The sequence below is a fragment of the Lepisosteus platostomus genome, chromosome 7 (genome assembly GCF_059453375.1).
Source record: "Lepisosteus platostomus isolate fLepPlt1 chromosome 7, fLepPlt1.hap1, whole genome shotgun sequence".
Lineage (NCBI taxonomy): Eukaryota > Metazoa > Chordata > Actinopteri > Semionotiformes > Lepisosteidae > Lepisosteus > Lepisosteus platostomus.
Genome location: NC_142617.1, coordinates 39748367 through 39765842, shown reverse-complemented (window position 1 = coordinate 39765842; position 17476 = coordinate 39748367). Strand labels below are relative to the sequence as shown.

The window sequence follows — 17476 nt, the reverse complement described above, 5'->3', positions numbered from 1 at the left end:
GAGGGATTCACACTGACATCTGAAAACATACCTTCAAGTTGAACCTTGCAGCCTCGACAATTATCTTGGCCAGCTGAAGTGGGAAATGTGAATGTAGTGCACAACCCAGGGCAACGAATGGATTCAAATAATGTATAAATTAGTATTTAAACTTTGAAGCCATGAAAAATTCACTGTAGAAATGAAGAACCAACACAACAGATTCAGTTGTTTTCTTGCCGTTTTTATTTAACATACTCTAAATTCAAACACCTTTAGAAGGAGCACTGGGAACAATGAGCACACCGTCAAACAAATAATCAGAAAGACAGAGCTTGGATCTAATTCTTTAATAATAAAAAGCAGGACATACATTAATCTGCTTCAGCTGTATAAACTGATGTCTGAAAAGCCCTTAATTATTTCCTGGTAACACCGAACACTGCTAACATAAACATCTGTGATCAATCACCCCTTATCCAAGGACTTCATGAGCATGGTTCTCCACCAGCACAGAAGTCTTCCTGATGCTCCCGCACCAATTCTCTAGACGGTCCTTCATTTCAGAAATCTAAGGACAGAAACACCTTAAAACACTCTTTGATCAAAACATATTTGTGAAATTAATTTCAGATCTGAAGTGCCGTGTGGTGATGTCATCAATGAGCTTGTTCTTGAGAGTGTAATTTATACTACATTACCCAGTGCACTCCAAATTTTTTTATGTGCTTATGAGACAACAGGGAGCAATAATAGACAAAATCCTTCACAAAAACTGATGAAAGCATGCCAGGATATCTCCATGCATAACTGTTTTAACAAGGTAAATGATTCAATGCATATACCTAACTATGGGAATTATAGGAACTACTGTCTTAGTATCAAAATGAATAATTCAAATGGCTTCAAGTGACCCTAACCCTTACCCAAAAGAAACTTACAGGAGGAAACCAAAAAGAGACATTTTCCACTACAGGAAAAAATAACTTTTGTGCCAGATTTGTATTTTCTTTATGGTGCCACAAGGTGTTTCTTTCTTATCCACAATGTTTAGTAATTGAAAAATTAAAACATGAAAATGTAAAAAACTTCTGAATCAGAAAATTATGATTCTTCTAATGATTGAGTATTTTTTCTTCTTTGTAAGGTCTCTTTAGGCAACTTACCTGTTTTAAATCCATTACTCTAGGCTGAACCCAAGTGAGGTGCACTTTCCGGTCAACTTCATCAATACTCCCCTTGACTAGACCATTAGACAGGGCTTTCATTACAAGGAGCTCGACCTGCAGAGGCATATGGTTCAAGGGGACATCATAACCAAATCAACAAAAGGAAGTGACACTGAAGAAACCACTTATCCTGAAGAGACATGTATATAGGCTTAATTATATTGTCTGTAATATCTATGTTTGTGATGTCTTACACCAAGGTCTCCTCTCCTTGGGTTTTTAGTTAGGCATGGAAGGAGATACATTTATAGATGCAGAATATATTTCTTTGAAACATGATACCACTGAATAATTTTTGCAGACTGTGCTTGGATTTTCACAGGTTACCAACAACAGCAAATAACAGCATGGCCTTTTTCAAGACTCTCGCTGTCTCTTCAGCCTCACCTCAGTGATGGGCAGCTTGGTTTCCTTTGCAATTTCCTGGAAGGTAATCTGTCGGTGATGAGCTGGTCTGGTAAATACCATCTGGGGAGCACAGAGGTGTTTTAACTGTCTATTGACGTACTATAATCCTATACGTCACTACAGCACTTCTATATCTTACTTAGTGCTGTCTACCTTGAAATTTAAGACAGTCGTTAAGCCGTTTCTCCAAAATATTTATGGAATACCATACAGATTATGAAACAGTTATACAGTATATTGTTAATAACCTTCTGTTAAATCCTTTCACCATGCAAAAACTTTCAAAAAACAAAGTCTTCCATTACCTCCATAAGGCACAGCAGCTGTAGTTTTTCCATCAGTTTGCTCTCATTCAAGGCCAGATCAGTCTCCCAAAAGAAAAACAAATCAGAGAAATGTAATCATTCTGTAGAACAGGGATAGGCATGTTCTGCAGGTTTAAGACGTACAGTACCTTTCAATTAACACTCAGTTAATACCTGGAAAACATTTAGTTAAATTACTTCCACCTGATGAAATTGAGCCATTAAGGTTGAAGATGTGAAAAAAAATATTTAAACATACTGTATCAGTTAAGGACTGGAGTTGCCTACCTGTGAAGACAGTGAGCTCCTATGAAGTAAACAATCATTGAAATTATCAAATACGGTTATAAATATAAAAAGCCTAAATGAGTCAGTCAAAACTAAAATAGAAACTGCAGGGAAATGGGATTGTCTCATTGATGGAGTTGATAATAATAATAATAATAATAATAATTGCTTACACTTATATAGCGCTTTTCTGGACACTCCACTCAAAGCGCTTTACAGGTAATGGGGACCCCTCCACCACCACCAATGTGCAGCATCCACCTGGATGATGCGACGGCAGCCATAGTGCGCCAGAACGCTCACCACACATCAGCTATCAGTGGGGAGGAGAGCAGAGTAATGTAGCCAATTCATAGAGGGGGAGTATTAGGAGGCCATGATTGGTAAGGGCCAATTGGAAATTTGGCCAGGACACCGGGGTTACACCCCTACTCTTTTCGAGAAGCGCCCTGGGATTTTTAATGACCACAGAGAGTCAGGACCTCGGTTTTACGTCTCATCCGAAGGACGGCGCCTGTTTACAGTATAGTGTCCCCATCACTATACTGGGGCATTAGGACCCACATGGACCACAGGGTGAGCACCCCCTGCTGGCCCCACTAACACCTCTTCCAGCAGCAACCTTAGTTTTTCCCAGGAGGTCTCCCATCCAAGTACTGACCAGGCTCACACCTGCTTAGCTTCAGTGGGTTGCCAGTTGTGAGTTGCAGGGTGATATGGCTGCTGATAAAGAAGACTCATAAATATATGATTAGGAACTTTACTAGTTTTGCATACAGTGTATGATAAAGAATACAACTTGACTTCAGTGAAGAACTTAAGTTATTTTTTCTTTTTCTAATTTTTTTGTTAATAAAACTTACTGCATTTAATGAAGGCAAATAAGATGGGTGAGATTTGAAATTTAGGTGGCATGGTGGCACACTGGAAGGTTAACTGGCCCCTGGTATGAGTATGTGCATGTCGGTATATGTGTCCTGTGATGGACTGGCATCTTGTCCAGGGTGTACCCTGCCTTGCATGTACTGGTTGCTGGGATAGGCTCCGACTCCGACACATGAATTGGATGAAGAGAATGGATGTAAGAAAATGTATGGATATTGCAACCTACTGACATCTAGTGGTAAACACCAGTTAGTTATTTTACAGTGAACAAAGTTCTTTGCCTTAAACATACTCTTTCACCTGTGTTTGTCCCACAAGACATTATGAGGGAATGAAGCAGCATACATGCCCAACTACATAGTTGAAGCAGATTCCCTTAGGTCATTCGAGAAATTAGCTAGCTAGACAGGACTCTTGGATATTTAAGATGCTAACAGATAAATAACCAATAGGAACAAATGGCCTTTTCTTAAAGGTAAGATTTCCATGTTCTTTTAAGACATTGGTCAGCATGTTTCTTTTTCTTATTGGTGATTATAGGATTTACAGGCAACTGCTTAATTAAGTTCGCCAGACAGACAGTCCCACCACTTTTGTGCAGACCATGTCAATTTTACTGGAAAGGGTGACTCGGAATGTTACACAAAATATCTACTATTTCCACCGATATACAGGAGTTCAAGCATCATTTCACTCTTTGCCGAAGGCATTCACTTGCATCTACAACACAAATGCCACAAAGAGGTCCCTACCAAACCTGCAGTTGAAATCTGTCTCGGCTTCTGTCTTTCAGACACAATTTGAGTTATGGGTTGGAGGCTTTTTGGCAACTGAACATATCAGGATGCTCTAAGTGCTACGCAATGTTTGCTATTAACTTAAATACAATCCTACCTGATTGCCCCAAAAGCTTTTAAGGTCACAGAAGTCCTCCACATTCCCACTGTTGAATGCGTACAGTGTGTCAATGAGCCACTTTTTATCCCCGCTCCGTAGTGACTCCAAGATGGGGTGCATCAGCTTAAAAAACAGCACAATTTTATCTTTGAATGTGGTCATATTTGATATTTGCCTTACTGGCTGCCTTTTTTACGGCCGTCTTAAAGTTCTCAACTTTCAAAACTCTTTCAAAATAACAACCAAGGCAATATTTAATGAAGTGCCCACTCTATAAAAAGCTTCCAGTGGCCATAAAGCAGCACTATCTGTTATCAATTATTGTTTTCTACCCTATTTCTGACCTTGGTAATTAACTGTATCTGTGTCTAGCTTGAAGCAGCTAATCAAGCCTCACCAGTTCCCCAAAATTATATACTCCATCGCCAAGAAGTGCCGCCAGACCAAGAGTGAAGGCCTTCTGTTGCTGTGCATCCACTGAAAAACATGATCATGGAAATTAAAGAGGAATTTTTCACCTAAATATGGAATAACATTGCAAAGTAGGGAGTAGAGATCAACCATCCATGTTCACACTTTTTTTCTATAACTCATTTGCTAAAATTCAGTTGTATTTGTTTTGGTTCATAATTAGATCTGGTTTTAATTTGGAAGTAGAAAAAGAGCAGCAAAATTTCACCATGAATAGAAAATACCCCCAGTGCACGGCACTTAAATTTTACTTCCATTCTCACAATCAAGTCACATGTTAAATATTGTCTTAGCGGAGTCTCAAAACCACTTGCAGGTATCCCTTTAATACCACTTAAACTGTCTTTCAATTGATCTGACAAAAAAAATTAGATATACACAGCTGAAAGTCACAAGTGCAACTGGAAAGTACTTGTTTGATGGGCAGAAAACCAAATAGCGCTGCAGCCCATGAAGTCTGCTGATTCACAGGCTTTAACTAGGCTCACAGATTTTACCTGAAAGCTCCTGTAGGTCAATACAGCCTAGGTAGCGCAAGGCCTCTCTGTAGTAAGCAGCATGTTCTCCCATGACTTGGTAGTAACTGCTGGAGGTGTCATAGAAACGGCTGTGAAGGGAGGTGACTCCAGGCAGTTTATCCAACATTTCCTCAACTTCATTCAGGATTTTCTGATATAAAAAAACAGTTTAATCAAAGCAGATCTTACTACTACTACGGTACCTGCACTTAGCAAAGTCTGAATGCAATACCATTGGTATTAAAACAATTGAAGCACAAATATATAATTACATTAATATTATTTCCTTATGTATGATTACTAATATACATTTTCTTAAATCAACATACAACACTATTATACATTATTGCATATATACAGCACTGAGCATAAAAAAACTATCAGTTATTACTGCAACAAATTTACTGTACAATGTTTTCACCAAGAAAATGAATCTTTTTGTAGCATTTGCACAAACATTTCATTGAACACTGACATAAGTAAATTAATCACTTGACTAAACTAAACTAAAACCCAAAATCCTGATGTATATGCTAAAGTAAGCAAGAAGACAGGGTCACACATAACACATGGGAGTTGTTGCACCTACTTTGGTTGCTGGCAGATCTCCGGTTTTTAACTTGATAGCTGCTATTGCTGTGAAGCACAGAATGACAGCTTCAGTGTTATTTTTGACCTATGAGAGAGTGAGATTTTAGTGAAAAAAACTGCAGTCATAGGTTCTTAGTGAGTTTAATTCTCATGAAAGGAAATTAGAAACATAATTCTTTTAGAAATATTTAATAACATTGTGCCATTAAACACAATGCAGTCCTTAATTTTAATCAGGTTTGGGGATAACTCACCAGTGAACAACTGTGCCATCTAGGACAGTACACTTAACACCACAGAAACTGGAATAAGGTTTGGACAGATGAGTCTCTAAGCTTGACTATAGACTTTTTTTAAAACTTTTACTAAAAATGCAAACATCTGGGTTAGATATAGAGGTTAAAAAGAGGGTTGACTTGCTGTGCTAATTAAAATCATGCAACTGTCAAGGATTAAAATGACCTTCAAGCAACATGCGTCATAAAAAGATTTTCCGATATTGGCCACTAGATGTCAGTAACTTACTTCAAGAGATTCTTTAATCGTGCTTTTCATATTGCTGCCTTAAATTCCAATATCTTTACTTATTTATAATTTATCCATTCTATATTATCACAATTTCTTGATGGCTTTGGCTGTTAAATACATTTTATTGGCTTAATCTCTTTGCATGCAACATTCTACAAGCTAACAATATATCACCCTGCAACTCAAAACTGACAACCCACTAAGCCTATGTGAGCCTGGCCAGTACTTGCATGGGAGTCCTCTTGGGAAAGCTAGGTTGCTGCTGGAAGAGGTGTTAGTAGACCAGCAGGGAGCACTCACCCCACCATGTATGTGGGTCATAATGCTCCAGTATAGTGTTGGGGACACTATATTGTAATATAGGTGCCGTCCTTCAGATAAGACATAAAACCGAGGTCCTGACTCCCGTGGTAATTAAAAATCCCAGGACGTCTCTCAAAAAGAGTACAGGTGTAACACCAGTGTCCTTGACAAATCTTACCCTGGCCTTTACCAGTCATGGCCTCCTAATAATTCCCATCTATGAATTGGCTTCATTACTCTGTTCTCCTCCCCACTGATAGCTGATGTGTGGCTGCCATTGCATCATGAAGGTGGGTGATACATATTGTTGGTTGATAGAGGAAAGTCCCCATTGCCTATAAAGTGTTGTGAGTAGACTGTCCAGAAAAAGCTCTACATAGGAATCAGGATGTATTATTAAAATTATGTCACCAAGATTGTGTTACTAGAACTATGACATACTTAAAACCTGTTCCTGGAGAGCCACAGTTTCTGTTTTTTGTTTCCCCCAAGCTTCTAATGAGTTAATTTGTCTGAATTACTGCAGTGTGTTAGTGATTATTGTGTTATAAAACTAGTGGCTTTCTAGAAGCAGGCACTGGTATTGTTGCATTGGAATATTTTTCAGGGAGAGTCTGTACATCTGCTGAACAAAAATACAGGAAGACTAACATTTTGTATTAAGATTTTTATTTTAAATCTTACCTTTTCTTTGGTTTTTTCCAGTAGAACCAATGCATTTTCAGATTCTATTTTACAAAAGAAAGATAAATATAAGGTTCTTTTACTTAGAGCCACAACGTGTTTCATAATTATTTCAACATAAAAAACAAACACACAGTCTATTTATATAAGGCCAAACTTGAGGCTGATGGGATCCTAAACAGAGTAATGAATAAGTAAATTAAAATAATTACAGATGACATTAAAACACGTTTAAGTTTGAGTTTTAGTTACCTGTAGTGCGATCATTAATTAAGCAGAAAAATAAAAAAGAAATGCCTATAAGGCCCGATTTTGCACAATGCTAGAATTTACCAGAAATCTGACGCACCACCAGCAAAATGATCTCTACCAGTGACAGCGGATTGATTCTAGAATAAACCAAAGAAGAGGAAATTAAAAGAAGGAAGAAGTAAATAAAGAGACAGAAGCTGTTTTGTTGTTAGGAAACCAACGATCAATGGGGAAGGAAGTTCATAACTGTCTGAATATAACAACTGATTAAGAGAATAAAAATTCTAACCTGTGTTCAAAGTCGCTAACGAAATTCTCATACAGCTGAAAGAGAAATAAGGAAACTCAGAAACTAGAAAATGAATACTGTAAGGATGCAGTTTCAAGGCAGAACAGCACAATTGTAAACTATTATAAATGGCAAGACAGATTAGATTTATTTGTCAGCACATCTTAGCTAAGACCAAATCATCTGAAATATTTACTAACCAGTTAAAAAAAATATTCAATAGCATAAACGTGTTGGATTATAATTTAATTTGCAAAGCTTTGGCAAATAATTTAGGGAATAACCACTTCAAACAAAGAATGCCTATTTCTGTCAAGAACTGTACATATGAATATATCCATTTGTTATAAAAAAACTTAATCGAGTTACTAGCCAGTTGGGGGCTGTACTACAGTGGTGGATGATGGTGTGCCCCTTCCATACGTGAAGAACTTTGACATCCATTGGAATGAAAAGTGCAACAAAAACGCAATTATTTATACATTGGGAACACAGTGGATGCTATGCTGGAAATTATCATAAATATCTACTGAGGGGTGTTCTCTTTGTCCAAGAAACATCTTCCTCATGGTTTGGTTTGCACACCCATTAAAAGGTCTGCACAATGGTCCAAGCTCTGACTTCGTAACTGAGCTGTTGTAGTTGGACAATAAGAGAAAAGTGATCAACGTGGGTATCTCACATCTAATATCCAGTAACTGGCACAATTATTCATATCTCTCCACCACCAAATGTTTGTCAAGTGTCTCTTTAGGTTCATGGTAGACAAGCATGTCAGAACAACCCTAGTATTATAGTGGAACAAAGTGTGAATTAGCTGTCCAGTATTGGTAGTGATTGGGGCTCGACTGTGACCTGATTACCATTATGTAAAATACATTTTGATACCTTGATGATCCTGTCACCAGTGGCGAATGCTGGACTCTGAACAAAATCTAGCAATTCCATAGTGAGCTGATGCCAAAATCTGTGAAAAAGAAATAAGAGTTTTTAATATAGGACTGTTGTACTCAAGTTCTTGGAAACAGTATTGGCTGTACTGATACCTAAAAGTCCAAGAGCTCACCCACAATGGTGTAGTGTTTAGCACTCTTAAATTCTGTCCTTTTTCTCCTTCTTTCACTTCCTCTCTTTTCTTTCCCTGTCCAACATTAACAATTGGTCCAACATCATTTCATCTTTTTCGTGCTTCTGTCCCACTTTGATCATTTCGGCTAATGTAGACAAGGTGAGCAATAAACTAACGCAAGCTACTGTTGACAGATGATATGTGCATGTCATTTTCAGGAATATAAATATATTGACTGAAAAACAGTGCTTGCTAGACCAACGAGATGTGGGAAACATTAACATAAATACTAACTACAAGCGCCACTGAAATAACATCTTTTGCAAAGAGCTAGTACACATTTGGAAACAGTTGTTGGAATTCTTTGCTGTACGAGAAAATCGATATACATGGTGATTTTTTTCTCCATTTTATTCAGCACTGATGTATTTATGACAACTTTCAACGTGAATGACTACCATTGTACAGGGCAACAGAAATTAACTACAAACCAGTAAACACAAAGATATTGTTTCAGTTGAGATTCTTACTTCTTATTGTACATAGTTTCCAGTTTCTTCCATCTTTCGCCTTCAGTATTTCCGAATTCCTCCTGCTGCTGCTGAAGGTAACCAGTAACATCCTTCCCAGACATGGCCACAGCCTACACAGCTTGCAAAAAAAGAGAAGAGAAAACAACTGGTGTTTATGACTACTATATTGACTCAGCTTCGACCTCTACTTGTTTGCTTGTGTCTGAATTATAGAGATCCAGACACAATTGTGACTGAATATCTTGGACATTGAAAAAAATATTGTACAATATCGCACTTGCCGTGAAAGTGCTGTTTAGGCCTAACTTAATGTATTAGTATTTACTGTGTACTGTACTATATATACTGTAGGTGGCAGCGTTTCACCTGAGCTGCGGGCTACGAAACGGTTACAAAAAACTGATTTGAACTCGTGAGGTAAAGGTACTCGGTAAAATACATAAGTTGTCTTTACATATTATTAGTTATTTATTTTTACTTTAGGTTACTTCCGGTCTTTGATTGTGATCGTAATTCCGTTATTTTTTGTCTGTTTTTCGCGTTTAACAGCTCAAGTGTACAGACGGGAACATCGGCCCGGTTTTCTCTACGGTAAGTACAAATCGTCTGAAAAGTGCACGTACAATTAAAATATACTGTAACCCCCTGAAGCTAATCAGAATAAGCAAGCCTAGGTATTTATTTTCTTGTTTCTATAAAACACAGCGGTAAATCTCGCAAGATACGCCACCTCCTCAAAATAATCACTTCTAAACACCGATTCATTTACGTGTTTTAAGAGAAAAAAACACTTTACCATTACACGTTGCTCCACCCGAAGAAATCTCCCCCTGGTGCTGAACGGTGGAACTACCCGCCTAGCTGTTTTACCGCGATGACACATGGGAGCGGGGCTTCGTTTAAATAGGATGTAAGGGCTGAAAAACTTTAAAATGCAGAATAGTTTTTGCTTGTATTAAAAGAAAAAAAATAGAAAAATTGTCAAATTATTAAAATGTTCTCGTACGGGACTGAGTGTGAGGTATCACTCAATTTTAATAAACTTCGCGTGCTATTACCGGACACGTTTTTATAAAACTGGTTTAGATTTGACAATTGTACACATTTATAGTTTTAGGATCCTTAAATTCCAGTGTCATTATTTGAATAAACCTCCGTTTTGGAAGACAGCAATACAATTTAGGCGTTGTAAAGGGGAACACGGTTAACAAAATACAAGGGGATTCAACTGCTATTGCATTTTGAAAGCTTACTATCGTTATACATTTGAAAGGACTAATATGCTCTAGTGCATGATGATTTCTTGGAAAGGAAATATCTTGGTTTAACAATATTGATCGTTAATCAGAACTCATCTTGTGCGTGTTAGTTTAAAGGATAATAATCAAAACATGTTGCCAGTAGCAACATTGACTGGTTAGGTACAGGATTATTTTTGGATGAATTAGAATGACGCATGTCGGAGTTGGGGTGGAATACGGGATCATTTTTTGGAAAAAAACAAAACTGCGAAGCTGTGCTCATCGCCGCTGCCAAAAAAACTGCTCCAGGTGACGCAAGATCCGGAGAGAAGAATCGGAGCAGCAGCGCCACGTTGGCAGAAACGGGGCTAAAAACTATAAACTTAGGCGCAATCGGAGTTGCAGGCGTCCACTGGCACATTTATACTAGCGCAAATGCGAATGAAACTGTTTTGCTGGAGTTGAACGCTTTTGTTTTACTGCTGTTTTCTTAAATATACATAAAGGGCTTTATCGCGTTTGTCTGTACCCGAGCCCTGCTGGGTTTAAATTGCCAGCGGGATTCACCTGGGACTGTTGTTACACGTAACACATCTGTCTGCGAAGCGTCCTAGCGGATCTGCCAGCGATACTAAGGAGTTGGGAGAGAAGGCATCGTGAAATTTCTGGGAACAATGGTAAAGGTAGGGGTTGCTTGATCACCTACTTCGTTTAAAAATGGTTAGCACTACTGCACTAAGTTAATGGTGTGACGCGTGGTCGGGTTTTATTAACGAGATCTACAGTATGTAGTTTACTTTGTTTGCTCATGTAAGGCATTGCTCTGCAAGGAGCTGGATTTACAGCCATTGTACATTTCGATTTTAGTCATAGTAGCAATAAAATCTCGAAGCTTTTTACCAAGAGGGGAGCACGACGTTCGCATTCTAATTATCACAGCAGTTCTTTTTCACCGGGATTAAAGACTGATCTTCCTGGAGTTACGAGGAACAATCTAGATTCCAGAATGACAGCAGTGTTTAAATGCCATTTGTCACAGCTCATATTCTGCTTAATGATGATGTACTGTATCGCTCTCACAAAGTTTTGCTGTCTCTTAAAAAAAAGGGCAGCTCTGAACCGGTTTAGCCAGGATATTTTTTGTACATCGCCGCCACGAATCACTCGGCAGTAATTTATCGATATAAAGATTAAATTTCTGTGACAAAGCATTTTCAGCACTGATAAAATGCTCTTTACGTTAGTAAATATGTTCACTATATTGAATATTCCCAATGTTGGATTTTAGTGTATAGAGTTTTTGTTGGGTATGTTGTTTATAAATGTATCTACATTGGCTGGGCAGCTTCGCGTTTTCGTGTGCTAAACGGGACTTATAGGGTACACCATAAAAACGCAACCAAAAATTCGAATAAAAAATGTGTAAACGTGGATTTTGCAGTGCAGCTGAAGCAATGGTTTAATTAAACATGGTACATAACACTATTACTTTTAAATTGCACAGTAGTTCAATTAAGAGTGCCAAGTTTCACTCGCTATAGGTTGCACAATCGCAATGCAAAATTTGCGCCAAGAAGTGAACTTTTTAGCAAAACATTGCAATTGCATTAACGACGCCAGCCTGCAATTGACGTCTGCCTTACACAATCTCCATTTTCATCCCAGATATCTTTTCTCGTCGGAAATGCGCCTCCTGGGATGAACAGAAAGAGGGCTGCGCTTTAACTTATTTCTATGGAGACCGAGCACAAGCGCAGAGCAGTTAGAAAACACCAGAATACACCAGTTAAAAATAGCCTGAGACAGAAGCTCAGTTAAGCACAGCCTCAATAGCAGTGAACGACGAACAAAGCAGAAGATACGTATAACTTCAGCCACTCTACAAGAGTTTACAGTATTCAAAGAAAATGCTATATAATTTTAAGAGAATGTAGGACCGTCAGACTGATGTTAAAAATACAATGTTCTCAAACACAAGGAATAATTGCTGAAAATGTGAGATAATGTTTTAAGATTGAAACAAACTGCCCTCTCTCTTCCTCACTGCCAACATTTTGCACACAGTCCTGCATTGGAGTCATTGAAGGTCTCAGATCAGGGGTCCCCTATTCTGGACTTGGAGGCCTGGCGTCTGTTGAAAACACCAGCTCCAAGAGAGCTGGGGAAAGCTAGCAAACTGGTCCAGTGAAATCAGTAATTCATTTTGGATGTTAAGAGCCCTTCTGGGTGGAATGGAAACCTGTAGAGACACCTTCCAGGTCCAGGAGACTGGCTGCTGTCTCATAAGAAAAGAATTCCAGTAGTCCAGGGATCTCCAGTCCTGTTCCTTGAAGGCTAGGATTCTAAACCAGCACCGGCTCGTTATTGGCTTAATTGGACTGATCTAATAGCTTCCCTTGGGTCTTCAGGTGCAGGAATTCTAAACAGACCTTGAAAGCCTACAGTCACAGCAGCTTTCCAGGAATAGGAATGAATGCACCTGCTGTTTCATTGTTGTATTGTATTGAAGGCTAGAGGTAGATTCCATTGACTCATTATTTTTCTTATGCTTGGTGTGTGGCTATTTCGGACAATTTGGGGATGTGGACATGGAAGCTGCTTATTGACCAGATAAGCTGGAAGGCCTCCACTTGTTTTCTTCAGTCATCTAATTCAATGTGAACTGAAATTTCCTGTCTCCAAGACATTGCTATATTGGGGGGGAAAAAGGGCCTCAGTACCTTAAAAATACTGTGTCTGTAATTTAACAGGATCGTCCCTCATTGTGATTGTGGCTCTTTATTTTTTTGTTAGATTGTGAGCTCAGAGACCCAGCGGGGACCCAGCTATGAGGATAGCATCACAGAGTACATTGCTAACGAACCTGTGGGAGGTAAGAAAATGTGCCTTTATTTGTTAATTTCACCTTGTTTGTTGGTACATTTTCTGTTATGCTCTTATGCAAGATGATCCCTAGGTATTAGGTAGTAATTAAGAGCGCCCTGTGGTGCTTGCTAGCTTTACATACAGTGAAAACTTGATTTTCCTGTTTTTTACATAAAATATTTTAATATCCATGTTATATTAGTATAATGACTTTGCGGAAAAAGACATCCCTATTCATTATAAGATCAGTGAAGAGAAGATGTAAGATCTGGAAGTCAAATGTGTAGGCTCATATTGTGTGATTGTTTCTGTGTAGATGATGAGAAGGGGCACCAAGCCCCACAGCCAGGGATGATATGGAGAGTCACCGGCGGGCTTTTTAGCGCCACCAAGGGCGTCGTGGGTGCCACAGTGGGAGGCGTGGCATGGCTGGGGGGGAAGGGCCTGGAGATCACCAAATCGGCAGTCACCTCCGCACCTGCAGTGGGCGTTGGCCTTGTGAAGGGGGGCGTGTCTGCTGTGGCCGGGGGCGTGTCCACAGTGGGTTCAACAGTGGCCAGCAAAGTACCGTTCACAAGCAAGAGGAAAGACAAAGCAGAGTGAAGAACAAAAATCTGGACACCAAAGAGCATTACCTTAAAGACTGAAGACATTGCGACATTAATACAGATAGAAGGTAAACTGTTTCTTTTGAGCATGTATAGGATAGTGTCATTTAGTTTTCTTTTTTGTGTTTTTCCAGTGTTAGGATGATTGTGGGAATGAGACTGAAATTGTTTTACGGTACAGTCACTCCAGGCTTGGATGTACTGGGAATTCAGAAGCACAAGCAATGCACCAGTTTATCATCCTCTCTAGAGATGTGAACGAGGCTCAATCACAGATGTGTGGGTTTTAAGTTGGGCAAAGGACCTTCATCACCACCTGGTGCCAGTGGTTGCACATCAGTGAGTGGTGTACTAAACATGTATTGGGTTTTAAAATTAATTTCTGAGAGAGAAAAAATATATATATTTGAAGGTTGCGAAGGGCTAACACTTTACTGTTGTCTCTGTTTTTTGTTCATTTTTTTCTATTTAAAGACTGCATCTCAGTGTTAAGTTGTTTAGTTTTCATTTACTTACAGACTGCCATTTTGTTGAGTATGTGTTGTCCGCGGGTTTCATTGGTAGCAAGTGTCCTTTGATATACTATCAGAATGCAGAAAAGACTGTATGTTGCGTGTCTCCAGCAGGAGCACACTGTTTAAGCAAAGCCATCTTCAATTGTGTATACTGGAGGTTTAAAACAGTTGTGTGAACATTTGTTTACTGTCAATATAATAAAGAATTATGTTTGAAGAAAATTGTGCTTGTTGATTTCATTTTGGGTAGGGGATTGAGATTCATACTTCATTTTTTTCTGAGATCCTGCATATAATCAGTATATTGTTTTTTTCCCCACCCGACCACTCAAATAATTAAACCCTTAATGGACATACAGTAATAGGTTTGATTTGAACTATTTGTTTGCAGTTCCTAAACCTGAAGGAGTTTGCTTTTTAACTAGAGTGCTTCGTAAGTAATTTAACACATCTTAATTTAACGCTTTAATGTAATTTAATGCTTCTTTCTAATTCTTCTAGCTTGTCCAGGCAAGCAGCGGGCAAAAGGCAGGGTACTCCCTGGACATGCCAGAAAATTGTAGGGTAGAAGGACACAGACACACACACTCAAAGTAGGGCCAGTTTTCCCTGATGCCAATTCACCTGCAAGTGCTTTGAGATGCTCATTTTAAAGGTGCTGTCCCACCCGTGCAAACATGGGGAGAACATACAGTACAAAGTCCATACAGGCTAACTTAACATTTGAGGATAAACAGTTCTAATCAAGCAATTTGTTGGTTCAATTAAGGAATCATTTAAGACTTCCTCTGCAGTGGAAATCAGCAGCTATGTGGGTCCCTAGTACCCGAATTGGGGACCACTGACCTAAATTAACTCGTTTATTGGCTCAGTGGGGACTCATGAATTTGTCACAGCTCTTCACATGTTGGGGTTTTGAAAAGAGCTAGAAAGCCTGCAAACACACCAGCCTTCTAGGATCAGGTTTGGACCCTGCAGGTCTAAGCAACTGTTATCTAATCTGTGGTTGTCAGATCTTGGTCCCAGAGATCTGATGTGTCTGCAGGTCATTTTAATTAGTTTAATTGAGCTAATAATGAAAAGATGTTGGCATTAAGGATATTTATTGGAAAAGAATAAATGTGTTGGAATGAATAACTGCAGCCACAATGACCACCCAGTAATGCTAATATAATTCTAACTGCCCCCCCAAGAGTACATTAAAACTAAAAGTTTCATTTAAGCATTGTTGGGCAAGCAATATTTTTGTAGTGCTCCAGTGAAAAAGGTTAAACACACTTATCTTAATAGCTATCACATCTCAATTCAGAACCCTTAAATGAAGAGAGGATTAGTAAATTCAGTCATCAATAATTGGAAACAGAATATGGACACTATACATCACAACAAACCATGAACAAATTCACAGGAATAAACTGACTTGATACATTTATCAAAATCTTCATAAGACATGCTTGATTGTGACCCTAGAGTCACAATGTACTTTCCCTGCTTTAAGTATTGCCCGTTAACATAGTGGAAGGACAAGCCATGCAGTCTAATAAGGGCTGGTTAAGAATCTTCAGCTGCAGCAGTGCACCTCAGAATGCGCTGTTGTAAGCTGGCACAGTGTCTCCCACCAGGTCTGGCGCTCGGCGGTGGAAAGACTGTGATTAATCCCCCGATCAGGAGTGATGACAGGGCAAGACAACTGGCCACAAAAGAGTGAGCGTTTGTACGGGAGGGTGTCCTGGAGTCTCATTCCAGCTGCCTGATAAAAGTACAACCTCGTGCCTCTGCAGGGGTTGGCATTGCTGGCGCAGACAAGGAGAAATAATTTCCAACCATGTGGAAAAAGAATCTAAATCATGGGCTCAGTCTAGGATTCTAGTGCAGTGCGCTTCACAGAGGCTTCACTGCAGGCTCCCTTTAAAGCTTTAATGGTAAGTGAGAAAAATACAACTGTATCTGTAAGGCACAGAAGCTAGGAGATGACCCTGCTGTAACTCTATGCAATCCACTTTAAAATAAGTCAGACTATATTCCAAAAACGACCCATGCTTATAATTTCCCCTTCTACAGGCATTTTAACTAGGACTGTTTTCCCCACTGACTTAACTATGAAGTGCACAGCCTCAGGAACGTATACTGTATACTGTACACACACTGCTGTGTTTTATGTTGGTATTTGAAATGCGTGCAGATTCATCCCTGTGAGCAGCCATCCTTCTTTCTCAGCCTCGCTGACACAGCGCTTTTGTAGAGCCAGAGGAATAATTTCATTTTAAAAGAAATCAATAGCTTTCTCAGCAAAAAGCTACCTTTGAGCTACTGTTGCCTCACACAGCTGTAAATATTGCTTTAAGAAGACAGCACTTAAAAAAACCCAGAAGGATACATACCTAGATGTTCACTCTGCAGCTCCTCATCCCAAGGCTCTTTCTTTTGGGGGGGTTGAATACCTGTTTGGCGTGGAGTTATAAATGCTGTTTTGTGCAGAGAAGCACTCTGTGAGTTGTAGTTCTGGAGAGGGTTTCTCTAAATGAACATCCTGCATCCAGTGGCTGAAAAAGACTACATTGCCCACAATTCTGTTCAGCAACACAAACTGGGGACTGAACTAAAAACTAAACTTGGTGGGTTCTCAGAATTTGGTACCCTGCTGCATGCAACAGTGCCTCCAACAGGAATGTGGAAGGATTGCAAGTGTAGTAAACATTTTTAAAGACTTTTTGAAGATTTCACACTGCATAAGAGTGAAAAATGCTTGCCATCATTTTTATCTGTTCTTAATCTGTACGTGAATAGCAACTGGTATCAGTTCTGTGCCAATTCCAATAAATCTGAACTCCTCCTTAAACAAGACTTAGCTGAAATATATAGGAATTACACAAAACACTAATTGTGGGAGTGTTTAATGCATAATTGTCATTCGCAGCTTTCTTCATCTGACAATCACCTACTAAGAGCCTTTTAGTTTAAAAGAAAGGAGATTTTTTTTAGCTGATGTTTTTGGCAATAATGTACTTTATAGTAAGG

At 39.1% G+C, this 17476-nt stretch overlaps 2 protein-coding genes across 6 annotated transcripts; one reads left to right on the top strand and one right to left on the bottom strand.

Moving 5' to 3' along the window:
- Nucleotides 1-202: 202 nt before the first annotated feature.
- Nucleotides 203-16933, bottom strand: LOC148658719 (26S proteasome non-ATPase regulatory subunit 13-like). Of its 5 annotated transcripts, none has more exons than XM_088640244.1 (14): nt 16840-16933; nt 9227-9339; nt 8516-8594; nt 7628-7662; nt 7420-7475; nt 7087-7130; nt 5570-5656; nt 4960-5131; nt 4389-4468; nt 3990-4114; nt 1922-1988; nt 1596-1676; nt 1146-1262; nt 203-550 (listed from the first exon to the last, which is right to left on the bottom strand). In XM_088640244.1, the coding sequence occupies exons 2-14, from the start codon at nt 9328-9330 to the stop codon at nt 455-457; spliced, it is 1143 nt and encodes a 380-aa protein (XP_088496370.1). In that variant the 5' UTR covers nt 9331-9339; nt 16840-16933; the 3' UTR covers nt 203-454. The 5 variants fall into 5 exon arrangements, with proteins under 5 accessions (XP_088496370.1, XP_088496369.1, XP_088496367.1 ...); XM_088640243.1 differs by having other exon boundaries at nt 9227-9347; nt 16840-16910; XM_088640241.1 differs by lacking the exon at nt 16840-16933 and adding an exon at nt 10026-10535.
- On the top strand, nt 10714-14680 carry LOC148658720 (transmembrane protein 263). The gene is made up of 3 exons (XM_088640247.1): nt 10714-11153; nt 13264-13342; nt 13652-14680. The coding sequence occupies exons 1-3, from the start codon at nt 11145-11147 to the stop codon at nt 13936-13938; spliced, it is 375 nt and encodes a 124-aa protein (XP_088496373.1). The 5' UTR covers nt 10714-11144; the 3' UTR covers nt 13939-14680.
- Nucleotides 16934-17476: the final 543 nt, after the last annotated feature.

What these genes read in the sequence shown, in the direction of transcription:
- LOC148658720 (XM_088640247.1), top strand. An exon ending in TGCTAACGAACCTGTGGGAG is followed by an intron (nt 13,343 to 13,651) that starts GTAAGAAAATGT and finishes GTTTCTGTGTAG; the next exon opens with ATGATGAGAAGGGGCACCAA.
- LOC148658719 (XM_088640241.1), bottom strand. Translation starts at nt 10,112, where the DNA reads ATGTGTCATCGCGGTAAAACAGCTAGGCGGGTAGTTCCACCGTTCAGC. An exon ending in TGGAAAAAACCAAAGAAAAG is followed by an intron (nt 5,657 to 7,086) that starts GTAAGATTTAAA and finishes ACTCTCTCATAG; the next exon opens with GTCAAAAATAACACTGAAGC. An exon ending in TGACCTACAGGAGCTTTCAG is followed by an intron (nt 4,469 to 4,959) that starts GTAAAATCTGTG and finishes CATGTTTTTCAG; the next exon opens with TGGATGCACAGCAACAGAAG.